The 19934-nt window shown below is 34.3% G+C and overlaps 3 protein-coding genes, 2 long non-coding RNA genes and 1 pseudogene across 5 annotated transcripts; 2 read left to right on the forward strand and 4 right to left on the reverse strand.

Annotated features, from left to right (window-relative positions):
* Positions 1–125: 125 nt before the first annotated feature.
* LOC140826352 (glutamate decarboxylase) lies at positions 126–5982 on the reverse strand. Its single transcript, XM_073188590.1, has 6 exons — positions 5797–5982; positions 5485–5689; positions 1472–1887; positions 1052–1305; positions 866–918; positions 126–741 (listed from the first exon to the last, which is right to left on the reverse strand). The coding sequence occupies exons 1-6, from the start codon at positions 5880–5882 to the stop codon at positions 259–261; spliced, it is 1497 nt and encodes a 498-aa protein (XP_073044691.1). The 5' UTR covers positions 5883–5982; the 3' UTR covers positions 126–258.
* Positions 4348–4836, reverse strand: LOC140826354 (uncharacterized). The gene is made up of 2 exons (XR_012116807.1): positions 4729–4836; positions 4348–4504 (listed from the first exon to the last, which is right to left on the reverse strand). It is a non-coding gene; the product is annotated as an uncharacterized lncRNA (long non-coding RNA).
* On the forward strand, positions 4367–4897 carry LOC140826355 (uncharacterized). The gene is made up of 2 exons (XR_012116808.1): positions 4367–4495; positions 4642–4897. It is a non-coding gene; the product is annotated as an uncharacterized lncRNA (long non-coding RNA).
* Positions 5983–8996: 3014 nt separating the features above from the next.
* Positions 8997–14014, reverse strand: LOC140826356 (isocitrate dehydrogenase [NADP]-like). The gene is made up of 15 exons (XM_073188592.1): positions 13770–14014; positions 13287–13330; positions 13072–13181; positions 12546–12583; positions 12355–12432; positions 12213–12266; positions 12032–12133; positions 11829–11920; positions 11640–11743; positions 10499–10567; positions 10288–10403; positions 10024–10058; positions 9643–9785; positions 9424–9546; positions 8997–9317 (listed from the first exon to the last, which is right to left on the reverse strand). The coding sequence occupies exons 1-15, from the start codon at positions 13816–13818 to the stop codon at positions 9236–9238; spliced, it is 1239 nt and encodes a 412-aa protein (XP_073044693.1). The 5' UTR covers positions 13819–14014; the 3' UTR covers positions 8997–9235.
* A 968-nt stretch (positions 14015–14982) lies between these two features.
* On the reverse strand, positions 14983–16044 carry LOC140826760 (protein ALTERED XYLOGLUCAN 9-like). Its single transcript, XM_073189257.1, has one exon. The coding sequence runs from the start codon at positions 16042–16044 to the stop codon at positions 14983–14985; it is 1062 nt and encodes a 353-aa protein (XP_073045358.1).
* A 2186-nt stretch (positions 16045–18230) lies between these two features.
* On the forward strand, positions 18231–19903 carry LOC140828230 (uncharacterized; annotated as a pseudogene).
* The last annotated feature ends 31 nt before the right edge of the window (positions 19904–19934 follow it).

Raw genomic sequence — 19934 nt, forward strand, 5'->3', positions numbered from 1 at the left:
AAATTAAGTACTTCAGGTGAATGACAAGCTAGCAACAAACAAAATCTGTGCATGTTTTGGAGCCAAGATTTTCATAATAATATTTGCATTAATAATGCTTTTATGGAAGTTAAAACACAAAGACATTAAAATCATGACCACATCAAAACTTAACAATAACACAGAAATCAATATAAATAGCGTCGATGGTATCCGCTTAATCGGTTACTCGATTCTCAAGTTTAAAAATACACGACATAAAGAAAAGCCATGGTGGCCCTAGCAAACCCCATTGGTTTTCTTCTTGTCAGCAATCAGCTTCCTCCAAGCAGTCGTGATCTCCCTCTGCACCTCTATTGCTGTCTTCTTCACCACGGCCGGAGCGTGTTCCTCCACCACAGCAGTGGCTGCGAGTTTCTCCCTGACCCTAGCCGGGAGCGTATCAAGGTCATGGAGAACCTTCTCTATGTCCGAGACAAGCCTCTCGGCCAGCGTCCTCGAAAAATCTTCTCGGATGACAACACGAAGGACTGTTACGTGCTGGGCATCTGGAGGCATGGTGTAGGCGGGGACGATCCAGCCAAAGCGACGGAGCATTTCGGAGATTTCAAATTCGTTGTGGTTGGTGTTGTCCTTGAGGGAGAATGCCACAAGTGGCACTCCATGTTCTTTGGAGACTATGTTGAAGCGTTCCGTGCGCTCTAGACCTTCTTTGAGTACCGTGGCGTTCTCCTGACAGTTTTCCATTATGTTTTTGTAACCCTGCATAGGTACATCGTAATGTAATGCTTAGTTTTTAGTAAAGATTATATGCAAAAATTGCAAATCTTTTTCAGTGATTATATGCAAAAACAAGCACGCGGCATACATTCAAAGCTATACATACCTCGAAACCCAAGCGAATAAGTTGATAGTACTGAGCAATGACCTGACTAGAACCTGCAAGAAAACGAGTACATTTTAACAATAACATGATATCTATCAACTGCAACGGAGGGACAATCACTGTCACCCGCATGTGAAATTAACTCGAAGAAATGGAATGCGAGAGTACGTAGATTTATAATATTACCTTTAGAGAAGTTGAGTGTAAAAGTGGGTTGATCAGCTCCGAGATAGTTGATGTGAAAAATGAGTTCATCCGGTAAGTCCACTTTGGTCCTCCACACAACCCAACCAATTCCAGCGTACACTAGCCCATACTTGTGACCACTCACATTTATACTTTTCACCAATGGCAATCTAAAGTCCCACTCCAGTTCTGGATAAAGAAATGGTGCGATGAACCCCCCACTTGCTGCATCGACGTGGATTGGTGTATCCCATCTGCACCATCAATTATATATATTCATTTCTAGATATACAAATGATGCATCAAGTATTGATGCCAAAGACCGAAAGTCAAACTATGCATGGAAGCGAGTGATCCATACACCTGAATAGTTGAGAGTGTTGTGAATGATAGTGAGAATTATGTATACTGTATGCATACCCGGTTTCTTTGTTCTTCTTGAGCAAGAGATCATTCAATAGTTTAACATCTTCAAACTCGCCATTCAGGGTCGAACCCAGGATTGCGGCAACGCAGATGGTGTTCTCATCCACCATTTCCACAGCCTTCTCGGGGTCCATAACATAGTACCCATCTCTCAATTTAACTTCCTTAAGCTCCACTTCGAAGTAACGTGCGAATTTCTCCCAACAGACCTGAACATTTGCGCCGGTTACAATGTTGGGTTTGTCGCAGGGTTTGCCGAGTTCTTTCATCTTGTTCTGCCATTTTCTCTTGAAGGCTAGCCCCGCCAGCATTATGGCTTCAGATGAACCCACAGTCCCCACGCCGACGGCTGCCTGGCCTTCCTCGAGTGGTGCGTTAAATAGACGTGCAATGATGTTGACGCATCGATTCTGCATCCAAGCATAAACGTTTGTGAGAACGATCTTAATGGTAATAGTACAACAAGGTTTTGTTCATGCTCCCGATAATGATAATGTTTTGTCCACTCAATACACAACACACAGTATGATATATTGAGTGAATGAGAACACAATCTATATGAATAACATCTACCAAGTCATAAAATAATAACAATATTGTACTAATAAAAACAGTTTTCCGGGGATTGCGCATGATCTTGTGAATATCATATTTGGAGTAAAAATCATATTTGCAATGTTGCACAATATATCAAATGTTGCAGAACAGAAACTTTTTAATAAAGAAAACCAGCCGGCAATATAGTGAATAAAACAGTAGGTAAAAGCTTAAAATAAACTAAACCGGTGACTTCGAGAATCGTCTTGGACGTCTGTTTCCCAGGATACCACGGAACAACCAACAGTGACTTAGCACGAGACACTGCTACGGCGAATTGAAAACGTACTTTATCACCAAAATTTAACGGAGGCCAAATGGAAAGCTAACAATATGAAATGCAAGAGAATGCTTGAAAGAATTAAGATTTTCATATGTTTGAAATGAAGAAATGAACACACTATTTATAAGCCCCAAAATGTACATTAAGAGTCTTGCAAGATTAATTAACTCAATTAATCTTCTCATTAACTCAAGAATACGAAGAGGCAAAACTCTTCAATTAACTCAAGAATGAGAGTCGAAATAGACTGCTACAATAATGAGCTATAACTAATTCAAAAATAAGAAGAGTCAAAATACACTTCCACATTCATAATTCCTAGCAGAATTGGATTAGTCTCACTTCTGCTTTTTGAGTTATACAGAGACCGGGGTATGCCAAACCCGTAGTGACAGGACGGTGTTTTTCTTAACAAAATAATAATAATAAAGTTCGGGTCAAACAATTCAAGGGCAAATCCGAACCATCTTAAGTGTTGTTAAAAATCGCTGAGATTAAGGGCGAGCCTAAAATTTACAATTTTAGTAATTTTTTGTCAAACAATTTTAGTATGGCAAAAATTTATATGAGACAGTTTGACGAGTATTATTTGTGAGACGGTTCTCTTATTTGAGTCACCCATAAAAGAGTATTACTTTTTATGCTAAGAGTACTATATTTTATTGTGAATATGGGTATTGTTGACCAGTCTCACAGATTATGATCCGTGAGACGGTCTCACATGAGACTCACTCTTTTAGTATTATTAATCCTAAAAAATTAGGCAGCAAGTTACTTTCTTATACCAACCATGGAGCACCTAGAATTCTCAAGTGTTTTAAAGATTAGTCAACCTGATTGTTTCTTACGAAAATATCAAATAGCGCCATATCTGTGTTCTTGATTGCGTTGCACAAAATAAATTAATTACTAACAATTATTGTAAATTTTATTTACAGAAATCCAAACGATGGTGTCACATAAAAGTTTCATAAAATATAATTTCTATATAATTTTTCTTTGACTTCAAATTTTAGAAAATCCATCGAACCAGTCAATCCAAAAATAATTCAAACAGTGATGGATATACCAGTGTGTGGCCGGGAAAAAAACGAAATATTAAAAATTATAAAGGCCATAACGGAAAAGACAAAGTAATATGATAAACACAAAAACATGTTTTAAAGTCCAGTAGCGAAAACAATTAATGGTCCCGTGTTTATCGCAGCGGATTGACAGCGTCAATCTACCCGTAGATGAGATACTATTTATGTGAGCACTACTCTCATTTCATTTCAACGGATAAGATCTTACTACACATATAATTTCAAAAAAAAAAATAAATCCTATATATTTATGATCAAATCTTGGTCATACATCCTATCATGGGACAATGCCCATATGGATAGGATGAAATAAACCCAATTTACCAGCTACATTTAAATTATCCATTCATGCGTTAAATGAAATTAAAATAAACACAATAACAATGGAAGCGATGCAATTAAAAAAAAAACACACAATGCAAAATGCACAAGATCATTTCATCAGCGGCAATTATAATATTATTATTAAATTTTTTTTTTAAATCTTATCCCTCATATTTTAATGGAAGTCACAACATATATCGATGCAAAAAAGCAACAATTTGAGCAACACAAGACTTTCATGCGAAAAAAATTGTAGCATAGATAATATAAATATCCGAAATATTAATTTATGCTGAAAATGAGGAAGGTTTATCTAATTAAATGCATCACCACTAAGATTAGGGAAGGACCACCAAGCTCCATCAGATTTTTTTTTCGAAACTTTCAAAGTCACAATTGTGACATTATATTCGATTAAAAGAAAAAAAGAATTTAAATATTGCAATCTTGATAAAAAAAATATATATATATGTTTTTTTAACAATATATAGTAAATTCGAATAAACAAATAAATTCCGAAAGCAATAAAAACATAATTAAAAAAAATCTCGGGAAAAGCAGCCATCCACTTTTTCTCACAGTGCGTGATATTATTATAATGCAATAACGAACCCTAGTATTTTCAATTAGGTGCTCTCATTTTCGGCTGGAAATAAAGCAAGTTTCATTATAAAAAAAGAAAATTCTAAGCTACACATTTAGTTCGGTGCAGTATCAACCATTCATTTGGTGTGAAGACTTCCAAAATATGTGAGCCGCACGTCAAATAAATGATTATGATAGACCAGTTGAAGCACATTGGTGGACGTACATTTAATTTCTCCTATAAAAAGGACTTTGGGATTCAGTGAATATATAAAAAAAAATTTAGGCAGAAGTCATGATATTTATTGGACAATAATAAATTTATTTTCTTAATATTTGTAGTATGGACATCTAATGCACGCAAATTTCTAAATTACTTGAGTGAATTCCACTCGAAGCAAACATCTTTCCTCTATCTACGAGTGGTAATGAAACAGAGACAACGTGCTTGTGGGGGCATACTGCATAGCCTAAACAAATGCAACAATTTGTGGGGCATACCGAACCCAAATTATTGCAAAGAGACGACTTTTTTCTGTTTTTTTTTATTAAAAAAATTAGACAATCCAATATTCATCCAAGAACCTTAAAAATACCTTCTTTTTTTTTTTTTTTTTTTACAATCTCTACTAAAGTTCCGTGTGAATTCGAATGCCACTTTTAATTTTTTAAAAAGAACGAGACTTTGTTTAATAACGATTAAAAACATGTCAAGAGAGTCATTTTGAAAGGGGGGGAAAAGGGTAAATTAATGTTAATTGAATCTGATTATAATAATAATAATATATAAAAGGATTGATAAAATTAATTAAAACGCTTTAATTTATAATACATAATTAAATATCCTACCAATTGCATATCACTTTTACACTGTTAAAGAATCCCATTACCGCTCTCTCTCAAAAATCATGAACTTTATAATTTATATTGGAATGAGTGCTTCGATCCATTCTATCTGAACTCTGAAGCCCACATAAAAAATTAGTCAAATCGGGATATTGGTTATTTTTAGAGAGACTCGGTCTAATCTTCCATTCAATTTATCCCCGCTCGAGATCCGATCCGGTAGCCAATCGAGGTAACTTAAAAGTATTTTGGGGCTATTTACATGATAATTAAAGTAATTGACTTGCCTGTAGCTCGGTGGTGACAGGATACTCATCCATGTCGACATAGTTTTTGTTAATGGAGGCCATGATGAGCTTATCGCACTCAGGTTCCATCCATGTCGTGACGAAGGATGCTAGGTTCAACCTTGGATTCCCGTCTAGCATCAGCTCATCGTTTATGATCTGGTACGCTGCATCTTTCGGGATCGAATTCTCCGGCAATTTAAACCTGAGACCGTCCATAAATATTTGATTTAGAGATTGTCTGTAACGGCTAAACGAAATATTACATCAACTCGAAGACGAGTTTTAAAATTGCAATTTAATTAATCGAACCTGGGAAGACTGTCGCGTACGTATCGAGAACCGAACGTCGAGTGGACGGACACATCGGATTGCGAGGCGGTCTTGGAGAGAACCATTTTGCTCAAATCTTAGCTTTGACGGTGTGAAATTGAAGTGAAACGAATACTGATGGGAGATATTTTGTTGGGTATCATTGCTATATATATATATATATATATATATATATATATGAGTGAGTCTCATGTGAGACAGCCTCACGGATACTAATATGTGATACGGGTCAACCCTACACATATTCACAATAAAAAGTAATACTCTTAGGATAAAAAATAATACTTTTTCATAGATGGCCCAAATAATATATTTGTCTTACACATACGATCCGTGAGACGAAGACCATCTCGCACAAATTTTTACATGTATATATGTGTTATATATAACACTAAGCAGGGTATGGTGGAGGTCATGTTACAATAAATTTTGGGAATTTTAAAATATCTGCGTTTACTTTTAAATGTTAGGAATCGGCTCATGTGAACCGCCTCCAATAGGAACTACAGGCTGCTGCAGTGCCGAACCTTCCTCGCTGAAGTAACGCCTTGACGCGTGAGAAATATTTGTTAATTGGTGATACTCATAAATTTTATTTTTTTTATGTTGAACGTATATTGTAAAATTTTATGTTTTTATTAGTTATATTTAAAAATAAATATTGTGTAATATATGTGATTTGAACGAAAAATATATTTATTTAATATATATTGATTTGATTGAAAAATATTATTTTTATGTTAAAAATATTAATTTCATTTTATATATAAATAGAATTTACTTATCTTATAGATTGTGTGAGATCGTTGAAAAAGAAAAATTACTATGTTTTCCCATGTATTTATTTTATCATTATTTTGTGTTCGTTGTATCAGTCTATGCTTTTGCATTTCTTTAGAATTTAATAATTAGTTAATGAAAGACGTGGCAACATTTAAATGTTGTGATTGGGACTACAGGGAGTCGGTACCATAATTTCATATAGTGTGTATCATATCGAAAATATCAATATGAGAAAAATAATATAATTATCGTCGAATTTTCGGTATATTGAAAGTCGGTATGATATTGATAAAATACCGTTATATCGAAAGTATATATAGAAAATTCATTCTTTTGTAATTCCAATGCCAATGATTATCAATATTAAATAAATTTCTCAAGACAGTCAAAGAGACCAGGAAAGATATATATATAAAACAAATCCATATCAAGAAAATAAACATCAACCGCAACATGTGTTTAGAGATCCAAGACATCAATGAACATAAATAAACTTCAACCGCAACATATATGAGTTATTCATCCACTATTTTTGAAACAATGTCTGAGGTCCTGTGATTTTTGAAGTCTTTCAGCTTTTCAACAAGTCGGTGCTCAACATTCAGGCCTCTAGCTAGCTGTAAGTTTAGGTTACAAAGACAAGACTTCTCAACATTTAAAATTTCAACTATGAGTCAACTTGTTTCACTGAACTTTAATTTGAACTATTCCAACATGATGAGTCTAAACAGAAGTTAAATTGTTTGTTTTGGTACAATATCGATATATATTGTTTTATATAAAAAAAATACCTTATATTTTTTAAAAATCTAACTTATTATTTAAAAATATTATATATTTTTTAATTTATATATATTATTTCGATATTTCAATATATACCGAAAATTTTAAATTTCATACCATTATCGTACAGAAAATTTTGATGAATTCGATATTTTTGAGTACGATAAATTCGATATACCGAAAATTATGTATTTTTCTCCGCTTCTAATTGGGACATGGGATGCACTTCCCCGTTTTAGCAGCCAGATTTGTCCAACCGTGGAGGAATTTTGATAGACAGATCTATAGTTACGTTGCTAGGTACACGTATAATAATATTTTATTAAAAATATTTGAAAAAACATATATCATAATCCACAACTTAATTTTTGTATATATTCTAGAGATAAATTAGTCGAAAAATGTCAGGACAAAACGTAATGTTAACAAAAAATTATGGTTGAAAGATCGACGTGTTTCGTCTTATAACTTGAAACATGTACATTGTAAAACTCGAGCATAGGCAGAGCAATACGAGGGAAACCCGACTTCTGATTCCGAATTAGAAAATGTTGAGACATTTTCCAAAGGTTTCAGTACTCCGGCATAATATCATAGACTTTTGGGTCCTCAAATATTTCATTTAGGTTGGTAATTGTGTTTGATTTATTGTTTTATGAAAAAAATACATACCCTTTCGAATTATTTACCTGAAAAATGTCGATATTCCCCTTCAAGAGATTTACGTAAACACTTGTTAGTCGCAACTTTTAATATTGTTTCACTCGATTTTCCTATCGAGTCGACCTATATTTTGAGCGAATTGTTTTTAAGATTTAGGAATTGTCTTATCTATTATTTATAGAAGCTTTTAAGGTAATTTTGTCATTTATTTCTAGTATTTTTTATTCAACCAATAATGATAATAATAGTGATTGAGAATATATAATATTCGGGAGGGATATGATTCGGCGCGTGAAAAGAAAACCTGGATAGATTTGTCTTAAAAGAAAGATTCATAGGTTAGATTTGTCTTCTTGTCTCTTGACCAATTCGAAATTACAAAAATGCCTATGTCATTTGACGAGTTACCTGTCGATTCAAAAGATAATATAAAGTTGATTTTAGTCACCTACGCGTGTCGGTAAAATTAAATTAAATGGGATCCTACAAATGAATTGACGACTAATATGTGCATAAATTTCAATCATCTAATTACTGATGTCATGGATTAGTCTTTGAATTCCTTTGGCTGACTTTAAATCATGTTTTGGAACTGATGACTCTTGATTTGGATTGATAACGAACGGAACTGTTTCGATATGGTTTTTTAAAATATTAATAATTTCCTTTAACTTTAGTTTAAAGATATATGTTATTAAATTTGTTTATTTTATAACCATACTATAAAATATTATAAGAACATTTGTTTTTGTTAAAAAAAATGATATTACATAGTGAATTTGAAATTCATTTAAATTATACCTGTTCAAATAAGCGAAGAAATTTGAAATAAATGGATAAATTTATCTTCTCATTTATCAATCGAAGCAGATAATTTGAACATATAAATTAAATTGTTTTATATATATATTAAGATCTAAAACATAAAAATGCTTGGAAAAACTTGAGTTAAAATAGCAAGAAGCTAAAACTAATAAGCCAAAGCGTTCATTTCAACATCAGCCGCAACGCAAATTCGTCCATCCAAACAACGGAAGCAGTAAAATCAGTACTGTTATATTAGAAAATGGATAGCAAAAGCAGTATTGTAATATTAGGAAATGGATAGTAATTATTGAGAACATGAGTTTTTTAACAATAAAATCGCTCAACTACCAATTTCATCTGATTCAACTCCATTGTATTATGCTCAGCTCGAAAGCTTGACTTTAAGCTCATCAGCAACCGCAACGATGAACTCTTCCGTGTTTAGATACTGATCTCTCCCAAGCCTACATTTTTATAAAAATGCAATAAGATTTTACATAAAATATAAACTTCGAACTATGAAATATTTAGAAAAAAATTGTCATTTGAGAACTCCCATTGGTGACTCACTTGGATCCATGGATTATGAGGGCGAGATCCTTGGTCATCTTTCCAGATTCCACAACACCGACACAAGCTGCTTCTAGTTTCTCCGTGAACTCCAAAAGTTTTGCATTGTCGTCCAGTTTTGCTCTGTAAATATGTGACTGGTTCATCACTGTTTTCTCTTTTAAGTTCGGTTTTTGATAAATGGGGGATTTTTTTATATTGGAAAATATTAATAGATACCGGTGTGCAAGGCCGCGAGTCCAAGCAAAGATTGAGGCAATGCTATTAGTACTGGTTTCGCCTCCTTTTTGGTGAACCCTGTAGTGGCGTGTAACAGTTCCATGGGCTGCTTCTGCCTCGATGGTCTTGCCATCGGGGCATACCTGAATCATGTACAGTAATCTGTTAGAATCTAGAGTGAAATGAACGGATACAAGTGAGTTTATAAAATTTGGTGGCAGAAAATGCAGTTGATGTCATGGACAAAACCATACAATAGAAGCTCCTCAATTAAGGATAGAGGCTCGAAAAAATAGGAATTTTTTATGCAACAAAGTCAAAACCGATCCGAGAAAACAATAATGTGCGAAGAATCAATAGAAGAGAATTGTATATGCATACCAGGACCGACGTCATCAGCCCAAGAGATCCAAACCCTGCAAGATAGACGAAAATGTTGTATCGAAACGACTCAAAGCACAAATATAAAAGTAAGATACAAAGTCGAAATAGTGTTGAAATGGGTGATGAGACAAAATAAAAACCAAAAGTCACATCACAATTGATAGACCCCTTCTAGGTAAGAATAATTACAGCCCACTTCAATTGTTGATCACTAGTATCAGAAGCAAAATTATGATTTATGCCCTAGTGAGCAATCCCTACCTTGTGCTAAGAAATCACTCTGAACATCCCCATCGTAGTTCTTGCAAGCCCATACATAACCTCCTTCGCTCTTCAGAGCATAGGCAACCATATCATCGATGAGACGGTGTTCATACCTGAGTTTATATTGCATTTAAAAATATCGTGGAAGGTTAACATGGTGAGATTTGAAGAAAACCAGATGCTGGAAATTATAGGTCAAGCAACTCACCAGATTCCTGCTTCCTCGAACTTGGATTTCCATGAAGATTCATAAACTTCTTGAAAGATGTCCTTGAATCTGCACCCAATAAACTTTAATTTGATCAATATCTCTCTCTGTATAAAAACTAAGACAAGCAACTTTTACTCTTTAGGTTGGCAATCCACATGCGTATATTCAAAATTAATCTCAATTTCAACATGAAAAACGAAAGAATGTGATTCAGGAAATCAAATAAACCCGTGATAATTTCTATCTATAGAAAAAAAAATTTCACAAAAACTAAATCCAAGACTTCATACATTGGCTTTCAAAAAATAAGCTTAAACTTTATTAAAAATAAAATATACACAACAGTCATTCTGAAAATAATTGATATGCCAGTTATCAATAAAATGTTTTATATACGAAAGAGTTTTTATTTTAATAAAATAAATTTGCACCACAAATTTAATAGAAATAATTATTTTAACAAAATTTTTATTAGATATTTTCACAGAGCATGTAGTGCTTCATTTACTAGTATTTTATCAGATCTGGCTTATAGAAACCACAAAGCTCTTTTGGCATGACTAAATACAAAATCATAAAATAGCCACTAGAGATAGTATAAACTTCTACTCTGCAAATCTTCTATTATTTTATTGTCTAGAACGAATTACCTCATAGTATAACTCTCACCTACCATTCATTTACCACTTTTATTAAATAAGTTGCGCACAAATGATTTTGTATTAGCCATGTGTTCAATTCACTTAGAATGCATTTGGATTGCTGGATTTGAAACGAGAGATTTCTAATCTGTGATTTTAAATTCCGACTTGTTTTAATAGACTAAGTCAAGTGAATTTCAAATCCACTCTATATCAAATTAAACATTTCAAAGATGCCATTTGCAATCTTAGTTTATTTGATTTTGTAAAAGGATATTTACATAAATAAATACTATAACTAACATGGAAGTGGCGCTGGCCCCTGATACAACTTGCGTATTTACAAGAATGAAGAAGATGGGGTGAAACATGGGGTAAGGAAGAAATAAGGTTTCGCAATCTTTTCAGTGTATTCCATGCTAATTAAAAAAGCATTCTAATACCCAGAGTAAAATGAAAAATTGTATGATTAAAGTTGTGAGAAACTTATTGTATACCTGCCATCATATTTCTTGAGAATCGTATTCTTAGTGCTAAGATATAGTGGCCACTTTTTCAGGTATGCGGTGTTCATAGAAGCTTCAGCAAATGCACGAATGGACTGCATCCCCAAAAAATAAAATCAGCTGCCAGCATCTTATCAGTTTTATCCAAAAGCTTCACCAGAAAGTTCGGTAAAGAAAAACCTCATCAGTGTTGTACATTGACAGAGCAACTCCACCGGCACCCGTAAAGTTGAAGACCTCAAATTCTTCCTTCTCATCCTTCCCATCTGGGACTGCATTCGAGTTGATCATTAAGCAACAAACTCCAAGACGCACCCAAAGATTCAAAACAACTTAAGGCACCTTTATCATTTACAAGTAAAATGTTATTTAGGGGACCATACCAAAAACCAATTTGAGCTTTCCAGCTCCTTTAATGACTGTATCAGTAGCTCGGTATTGATCTCCAAAGGCATGTCTCCCAATGCAAATTGGCTTTGTCCATCCTGAGGGTTGCATCAAAATGTTTATACAGTTCTATTAACAAAACCAATGAAATAACTATACAAAAGACACAGCTCCTACCTGGGACAAGGCGAGGGACATTTTTGCACATGATTGGTTCTCTAAAGACCGTGCCTGCGGGAAAATTGAGTTGAATTGAGGCCATCAAGATCTAAAAAACAAAGCAAATGTTCACAAGTACAAAGAAAGTTGATTCACTCACCATTCAAAATGTTCCTAATTGTACCATTTGGACTCTTCCACATGTTCTTTAATCCAAACTCCTTCACACGAGCTTCATCTGGAAGTTTTGAACATTATGTTATCATAACCCATTTTATTAAGAAGTAGGGTAATGGTGGCAGAGATCAAGAAGAGAGCAATGATCAATCGATAACTTTCAAGCTTACAAACCTGGAGTAATGGTTGCGCACTTAATGGCTACATTGTACCTGCAATTTGAATATACACGGCATGAAAGGGCATTAAAAGATGGTAAAAGATAATTAAAAGACCAACCAAAACCATTAGCAAGGTCATAGAAGAATGCAAACTGCTGAAAAGTAGCAGGATTACACTTGCCTAGAATTGACGTCTCTACATCAGCTAGTATGGAGACACAAAAATGGCCCATAGAAGTACATCGATGTCTACTTCTTGGATGAACCATATATATTACATCAAACATAGTGATTATATACTATAACAAAACAAAAAAATTAATTGTTCAAAAATGAATCCAATTTTATATCCTTAACCCAATAGATGATTCCTTATTATGTACTCAATTTTTATTCCAAACAACTCTAAACTAGTCCGATGAGCGACTCAAGCTCGACCCTAAATTTCATGAGCCTAAATATAAGCCTGAAAATTTTTAAACACTCGATTCATGCTTCACTCGTTTACAAGCCTAGAAAAAAACATACAGATCACTTACTTGAGAGTAGCTTCTGCACTTTCAACCGTAACTTTATCATCTGTGTCGTCACGGTGAGGAAGACCAAGGTCGAAGTACTTTATGTCCAACTCCAAGAATGGAAAGATCAACTGTTATCAATCAAAACACACGATAAAGCATGCATACTCACTGGTTATTGAAATGAAGTTAGAGAGAACTGGTAATAGGATTGAGCTAAAAATCTGATTCATTACATTGTCCTTGATTAGTTTCCAAATCACCCTTGTCATCTCATCTCCTGCACAATATTTATAGATTTTAAGTAAAAAAACACAAAAAAAGTATCAGACAAAGGACCTAAATACAAAACCAGATCATTTCGAGCTCATTTTTAATCACGCATTGAAAAACGAATTGAGTTAAATACGGGCTACCAAATTAAGCAGAGACAAGACAATATAACAGTGCAGAACCACAGATCGATCTGTCACACCAGATATTTCACAGTAAAGCAACTTGGGCCCGCAAGATTTCCGTAGGAAATCAGAAAAGATCCGAATATACTCCAAAAGCAGAGTCCAAAAGAATAGATCTTTCCGAACAACACACGAACACCATCAATCAAAATATACCAAGATAGACAGAATCAAGAAAAACAAGGAGATCTGTACAAGCATTTTCGATCGTAAAGACAAATATACAGATCGTAAAAAAAGAGAAAGAATCCTGAATCTGACCGTCCATTTCAACGATGGGGTTTGCCACCTTGATCTTTTCGAACGCCATGCCGATTCTCTTGGTTTTTTCTTTGTCTTTTCTACCTCAAAATTCAGTCTTTTCAGAAGACGGGAATTGGGAAAGAGCAGATCTCCGACCGCGGCTAATGGGTTTATTGAACCGACACCAAATGAGAAGTCTTTGAAAACTCGGCGTTAGTTTTCCGTGTCTTTTTTACAAATAGTTGTGGGGTGGGGGTTGGCAGGGTCAAATCATTCTTTGGATCATGATTGTGACATTCTATATTTCACTAAATAAAAATTTAGCAACCCATAATAATCCTAGGTTAGTCTCATTTTTCATTGGCCCAAACAAACCATTTGGTTCCATTTTCGACAATTTCGATAACCATATGTATAATGTTACAACAATGTTCCTGTTCCTCCAATCAACAAAACCCTATAGTCAAACACTCTCTAGCCGCAACACACAATAATTGAATTGACCAATTTCAAGTTAGAAGGAATGTCCGAATGGGCCATCACTTTTCCAGGGTCAAAAATAGTCAAACTCGAATCACTTATTTGACACCGTGAACGGATCAACTCGGAGAATTTAATCAATTTTGAGTGTAATTTGACGAGTCGATAAATTATCAACTCAACTTATCTATTTTATGCGACAGAGTAGACCTAACCCTCTTTTACAGCTCTATAAATTGAAGAAGCTAATGAGAAGGTTTAATATAACTCAAAGAAACGACCTTATAGGATGCTTACATTGCCACTGGAATAACAGAGGCAAAATGGACTCCAATGCAACCCAAATAATTTTTATTAAAATTATATCTAACATAGAGTGTTTTATCATATTAAATTAGTTATATATATCGATCTTTGTTTTTATTATTATTCAATTGAATAATTTTAATCAATCGAAGAACTAAACATATTATTATTTATCTATAACCACTATATATATCGTATTTAATTATTTTAATAATCACACAATAAATTATCCGAAACAATCCTATCTCCGAAACTAAACGTAACCTTACTGCAACAGTACTTCTCGACATAAAAATCCTTACCACAAAAATTGATACGCGAATATAACATAAAAAAATGAGAAAACTAAAATCAAAACAAGGTACCGTTGTTCTCCTTTAAACAAATAGATCATAAACAATTTCTTCAGTGGATAAATATAACATGGCTTCCAAAAATCATTAGATCAGGGTTGAAGATTTTTATTGGATCGAATGGCCAATACATTGAGCATTATTTGAACCGCAACATCATGCACGAACTCCTCATAATGCATCCCATCCGCAGCACAATCCGCCCCGCACAAATCACTCAACAAACGCAGGTCCAGCAGGAACATCGGCCCCCCCGATTGCTGCAAGATCTTGCTTCCTCTGAGCGCATCATCGTACATTCTGCGCACATAATCAGTCAACCTTGCCCTTTTCAACTCCGTATTCAACTTGGAGTTCACCAGAGTCGGCATCCCCAGCCAAAACACAGGCATCCCACCTTCCAAAAGACCTGAATTGGAGTCCCGCAACGCCTCCAACTTAAGACCGTAATCCGGCGCTTTATTTACGTATAACATCTCCCATATGCCAGCCCCCATAATGATCAAATCCGGGTACCTTTTGGTCTTGTTAAAATCCAACATTAATTCTCTCAAATCTGAAACGAAAGGTCGCCACAAGAAATCCATCTTCAATCCAATATCATCGACAGTTTTTACGTAATTCCCGTGCTGGTAAATGAAGTCTACTTTCACTCGATTGATTTCCTCGGATCCTACGAATACTTCTAACAAAGAAATGTATGTTAACCTACACTCAGAATCCCCGGCCACCACTATCCACGACCCGTTTATCAAGGCCGATGCTTCGGACTTCTGGACTCTGTGAAACCCGCATTCGGAAACCCGGTTAGATTGGATCCACTCCCAAGAATATTTCTTGTCTTTACAAGCTCCTGCCTTTCGACACTCACTTGCAGAAGATTTATACCTAATACTGTGTAGAACAGAAACACAGGTGTCACGATGTAGAGGAGATGCAACAGCTGGGACATGTATTGAGCCCGAAGAATTCGTGGGGATTGAATCAGAAACGGAAGGGGAAGGAACGGGTTTGTCCGGAGAAATCGTGGGAAAATTATAGGAAACAGAAGGGAAATATGGGATTAAATTTATCGTAACAACGACGATAAAGAAGACTGCGCAACTTGAGATGAGTATTTTCTCGAGACTAAATTGCCAATCCGTGGCTCCCATTGGCTGAAAATAATTCGTCCCAAGTTAATCTATCAATTTATTTATTTCTTCACAATTTAGATGCAAAGATTGCTTCAACTATGGTTACATGCATGGAGAAGAAATTTGGATGGTGAATTTAGGGGTGGAGGCGTGGAGCAGAAAATTTTTCTGGTTCGGATTGGCATCTCTACAAAAAATTTACTGATACATGTTTGTATGTGTTTTCAGGTAGTTTTTAAAGTGAAAATAAAACGATTAGTTTTTTCTCTCTTTTTCTTACAAATAAAGAACTATAAATTTGTATATAGTTTTTTTGCGTTTTTCTATTTATAACAATTAATTATAACTATTAATAATACAAATCATATGAAAAAAGTAATATGTTCATTATGCATATGGAAATCATTTTTCACATTATGCATGCACCAAAAAACCTACTTAGAAAAATCATACCAAAATAACTCATAATAGGACTTACAGGAAAAACCATATCTATTTATATTTGAACTCTTACGAATTAAATCAAAACATTTTTCCTAAACAGTTCTATAAATAGCTAAAAAAAACTTCAAAATACACGCACATGTTTAATGCATACAAAAATTCTACCAGAATAAGCACATATTAACTACAAAAATATGCTAAATATTTGATCCCAAACTCTTACATTAATTAGAATCTGCTAATTTTAGAAATTGCGGGAGAATAAAATTAAAACACACCCATAGATTGCAAATTTTCCTTTAGAGAATTTTCAAACTACTCTTAGTACATGCTTGGCAGGAGAGAATGATGTGAAAATGGAATCAGTATTCCCCGTCTAATTTCTTATGTTCAGGTCATCATTGATATACTGAACTCAAATGAGGAAGGAATGAAATCAACTTTGAAATGTAATAAAAATATGAATGGAATGACAGGTTTATTTCATTCAAATGTTTGATAAAAAATTAATCATAAATTAAAGAAATTGTCAAATAATTTCTTAATTAAATTTCAAAATAGTCAAAAATAATAATATTTATGAATACTATTATTAAAAAACAATAAAATTATAAATATTTGTCCTCAATTAATTATTATAAAATTATCGTTATAATCAAACTTATATTACTATTGGTTTTAATTTTATTTTTATAAGGACTTTTTTATTTATTAAATAATTGTTCTACAATTAAATATTATAATAAATATTTAATTTTATTATATATTTTTATATTATTATTATATGATCATTAATTATTAGTATTATCATCATTATTTTTTATATATAAATGATAGTGAAGTGTTTAATAATATTATTATTTTCATGATTATTATTTTAGTATTTAATTTTTATAATTATAATTGTAATCAATACTATTATTATTAAAATATTACTATTATATTATTAAGATATAGATTTATACTAGTTAAGCTAATAAAGAAAATATTTTATAAATATAAAAAGTGAGGAGTGAGAATGACCATTTTCATCCAAAATGGGTAGTACCTCTCATTTCATTCTACCAAGTATGCCATAAAAGTGCATATTTAGTAATATATGCGAGCTCTATTGAAAAATAAATGGACGTCCACCTTTATATGCAGGGTAACAAATTCGATATATATATATATGAATGAGTCTTATGTGAGATCATCTCACGGATCATAATCTGTGAGACGGGTCAACCCTACTCATAATCACAATAAAAAGTAATACTCTTAGCATAAAAAGTAATACTTTTTAATAAGTGACCCAAATAAGAGATCTGTTTCACAAATACGACCCGTGAGACCGTCTCACACAAGTTTTTACCTATATATAATGCAATTTTTCTGCTAAAAAATTTGTTTAAGATCACACCAAAATCCGTCCTTGGCGTGTATCGAAAGCATCGTTTGGTTCTCTTTAACGAAAACTATTTTTCTTTCCGTGCCGTGTTTAGTTCTCTTTGCCGAAAATTATTTTTCTTTTCTACCATTGTTTAATCCAACTTTTCACCACTTAATAAAATGCAATTTTGTTTGGATTCGAGAGAGGAGGAAACCCAACAATACAACTAACATATAACAATTTTATATATATATATATATATATATATATATATATATATATATATATATATATATGGGTATACCCAATTGGGCCACAAAACAAAAACAGGCAAACCAAACCAATCGGCCCAAAGAAAAAACTCAGATGCATATTGTTGCCACTTCTTTCTCGATTCAGCCGTCTCCCACGAATTTGGAGCTTCTATAAGATAAGGGACGACGATCACTACTGGGTTTTGTTCTTCGATCCATGTTGGACTTTTTGGTCAGTTGAATTGATTGAATAAGGGAAGATAAGATATGTAATTGCTAGTTAGGACCAATTTCAAATTGAAATGAAACTAGATGGTCCTAAAGTTACGAGATTTTGGGTTTTTGAATGGGCATAGATTGGTTCCTTGTTTGATTTTGTAACAACTCAGTGTATAGAAGAAGAAGGAAGTTTTCTGTTTTAGACATTCATGTCCCAAATTATTCACTGTTTTGCGATCATGTCGGATTTGGTTCTGGGTTTCATTCGGGTTGAACACCTATATATCAAAAGGCAGTTGATCAAACTCGTGTCAGGCATTGCACTCTGAAAATTCATGTGATATTTCTATTTTGCGTAAGCCGAATTATGGAGACTTATAACAAGTAAACAGTAGCAGGGCATGTCTAGAGCACTCAAAAGACTCCCGATACCGCGCCACCGCCTGGCGCACTGTGCCACTTCTGCCTCCACCTCCGCTGTCTCTGCCAGAATCCCCACTTTCCTCTCGGAATTAACTCCGACCTCCTCATCCATTCAAGCTCAAATCATCCAACTCACTACCCTCTTCAAAACCCATCTCAAAGAGAACCCCACCAGCCTCTCTCCTAGTGAACTCGTCCACTTTATGAAGACCCGGCTCCGCCACCACCCCATGCTCAGCCATCTTGACTTCTACCTCTTCCGTTATACCGCCACGCTTGACTCTTTCCGTCATGACCATCCACTTTCGAGTACATGGCCCGCTCCCTTGTTTACGAGAGGATGATCAGGGATATGGTGTACCCAAATATGGTTACCTTTAATACCTTAATTAGTGGGTAGTGTAGGAGTAATAAGTTTGCATTAGCATCACTAGATGTGTTCCAAGAAATGAAAGATAAAGGTTGTCTACCCAATGTGTGGCACATGAAATGATCGATTTAGGGTGCAAGTTTTCGTGTGCGACTTGTGTGATCTTAATTGATGGACTTTGTAGGAAAGAAAAGATTGTGGAAGCATCTGATTTGATGATTGACTTTTTGAGGGAGGGAGGGAATGCTGCCACATGGGTTCGATTATCTCATGTTAATTGAGAAACTTTGCAAGGATGGAAATGTGGGACGAGCGTTTGAATTGTTATATGAGTTATGGGGGCAAGGTTACAAGCCGAGCTTGTTCGCTTTCACTCCTTTGATTGAAGTCTTATGTGTTGTTGGAAAGACTGATGAATCAGTGAAGTTGGTAAGAAAGATGCTTAAAGAGAATATTGTTCCGGACACCGTGACCTTTAATTGCCTGCTTTCTCATTTGCGTGATTTGCGAAAAACTTTGGAAGCAAACAAGTAGAGATTGTTGACTTCTCACAAGGGCTTGCATCCAGATGGTATGATGTATACGATATTTTGATTTCTGGTTACTCGAAGGAGGGTGGAAGAGAAGAGGGGGAAGCTCTGGTGAATGAGATGTTGGATATAGGTTTTGTACCTAGATATCGCTACTTACAATAACAGGTTGATGGCTGGTCTTGCTAAAGCAAGATGATATATATCTTTTGCAAGAAACAGCAGTGTGTGTGGATTGAACTGCTGAAAGGTGTAGAGAATTGTCTATCCAATTTTTTTTTAATCATTATGAATTA

Source organism: Primulina eburnea, chromosome 3 (assembly GCF_022965805.1).
Source record: "Primulina eburnea isolate SZY01 chromosome 3, ASM2296580v1, whole genome shotgun sequence".
NCBI classification, from domain to species: domain Eukaryota; kingdom Viridiplantae; phylum Streptophyta; class Magnoliopsida; order Lamiales; family Gesneriaceae; genus Primulina; species Primulina eburnea.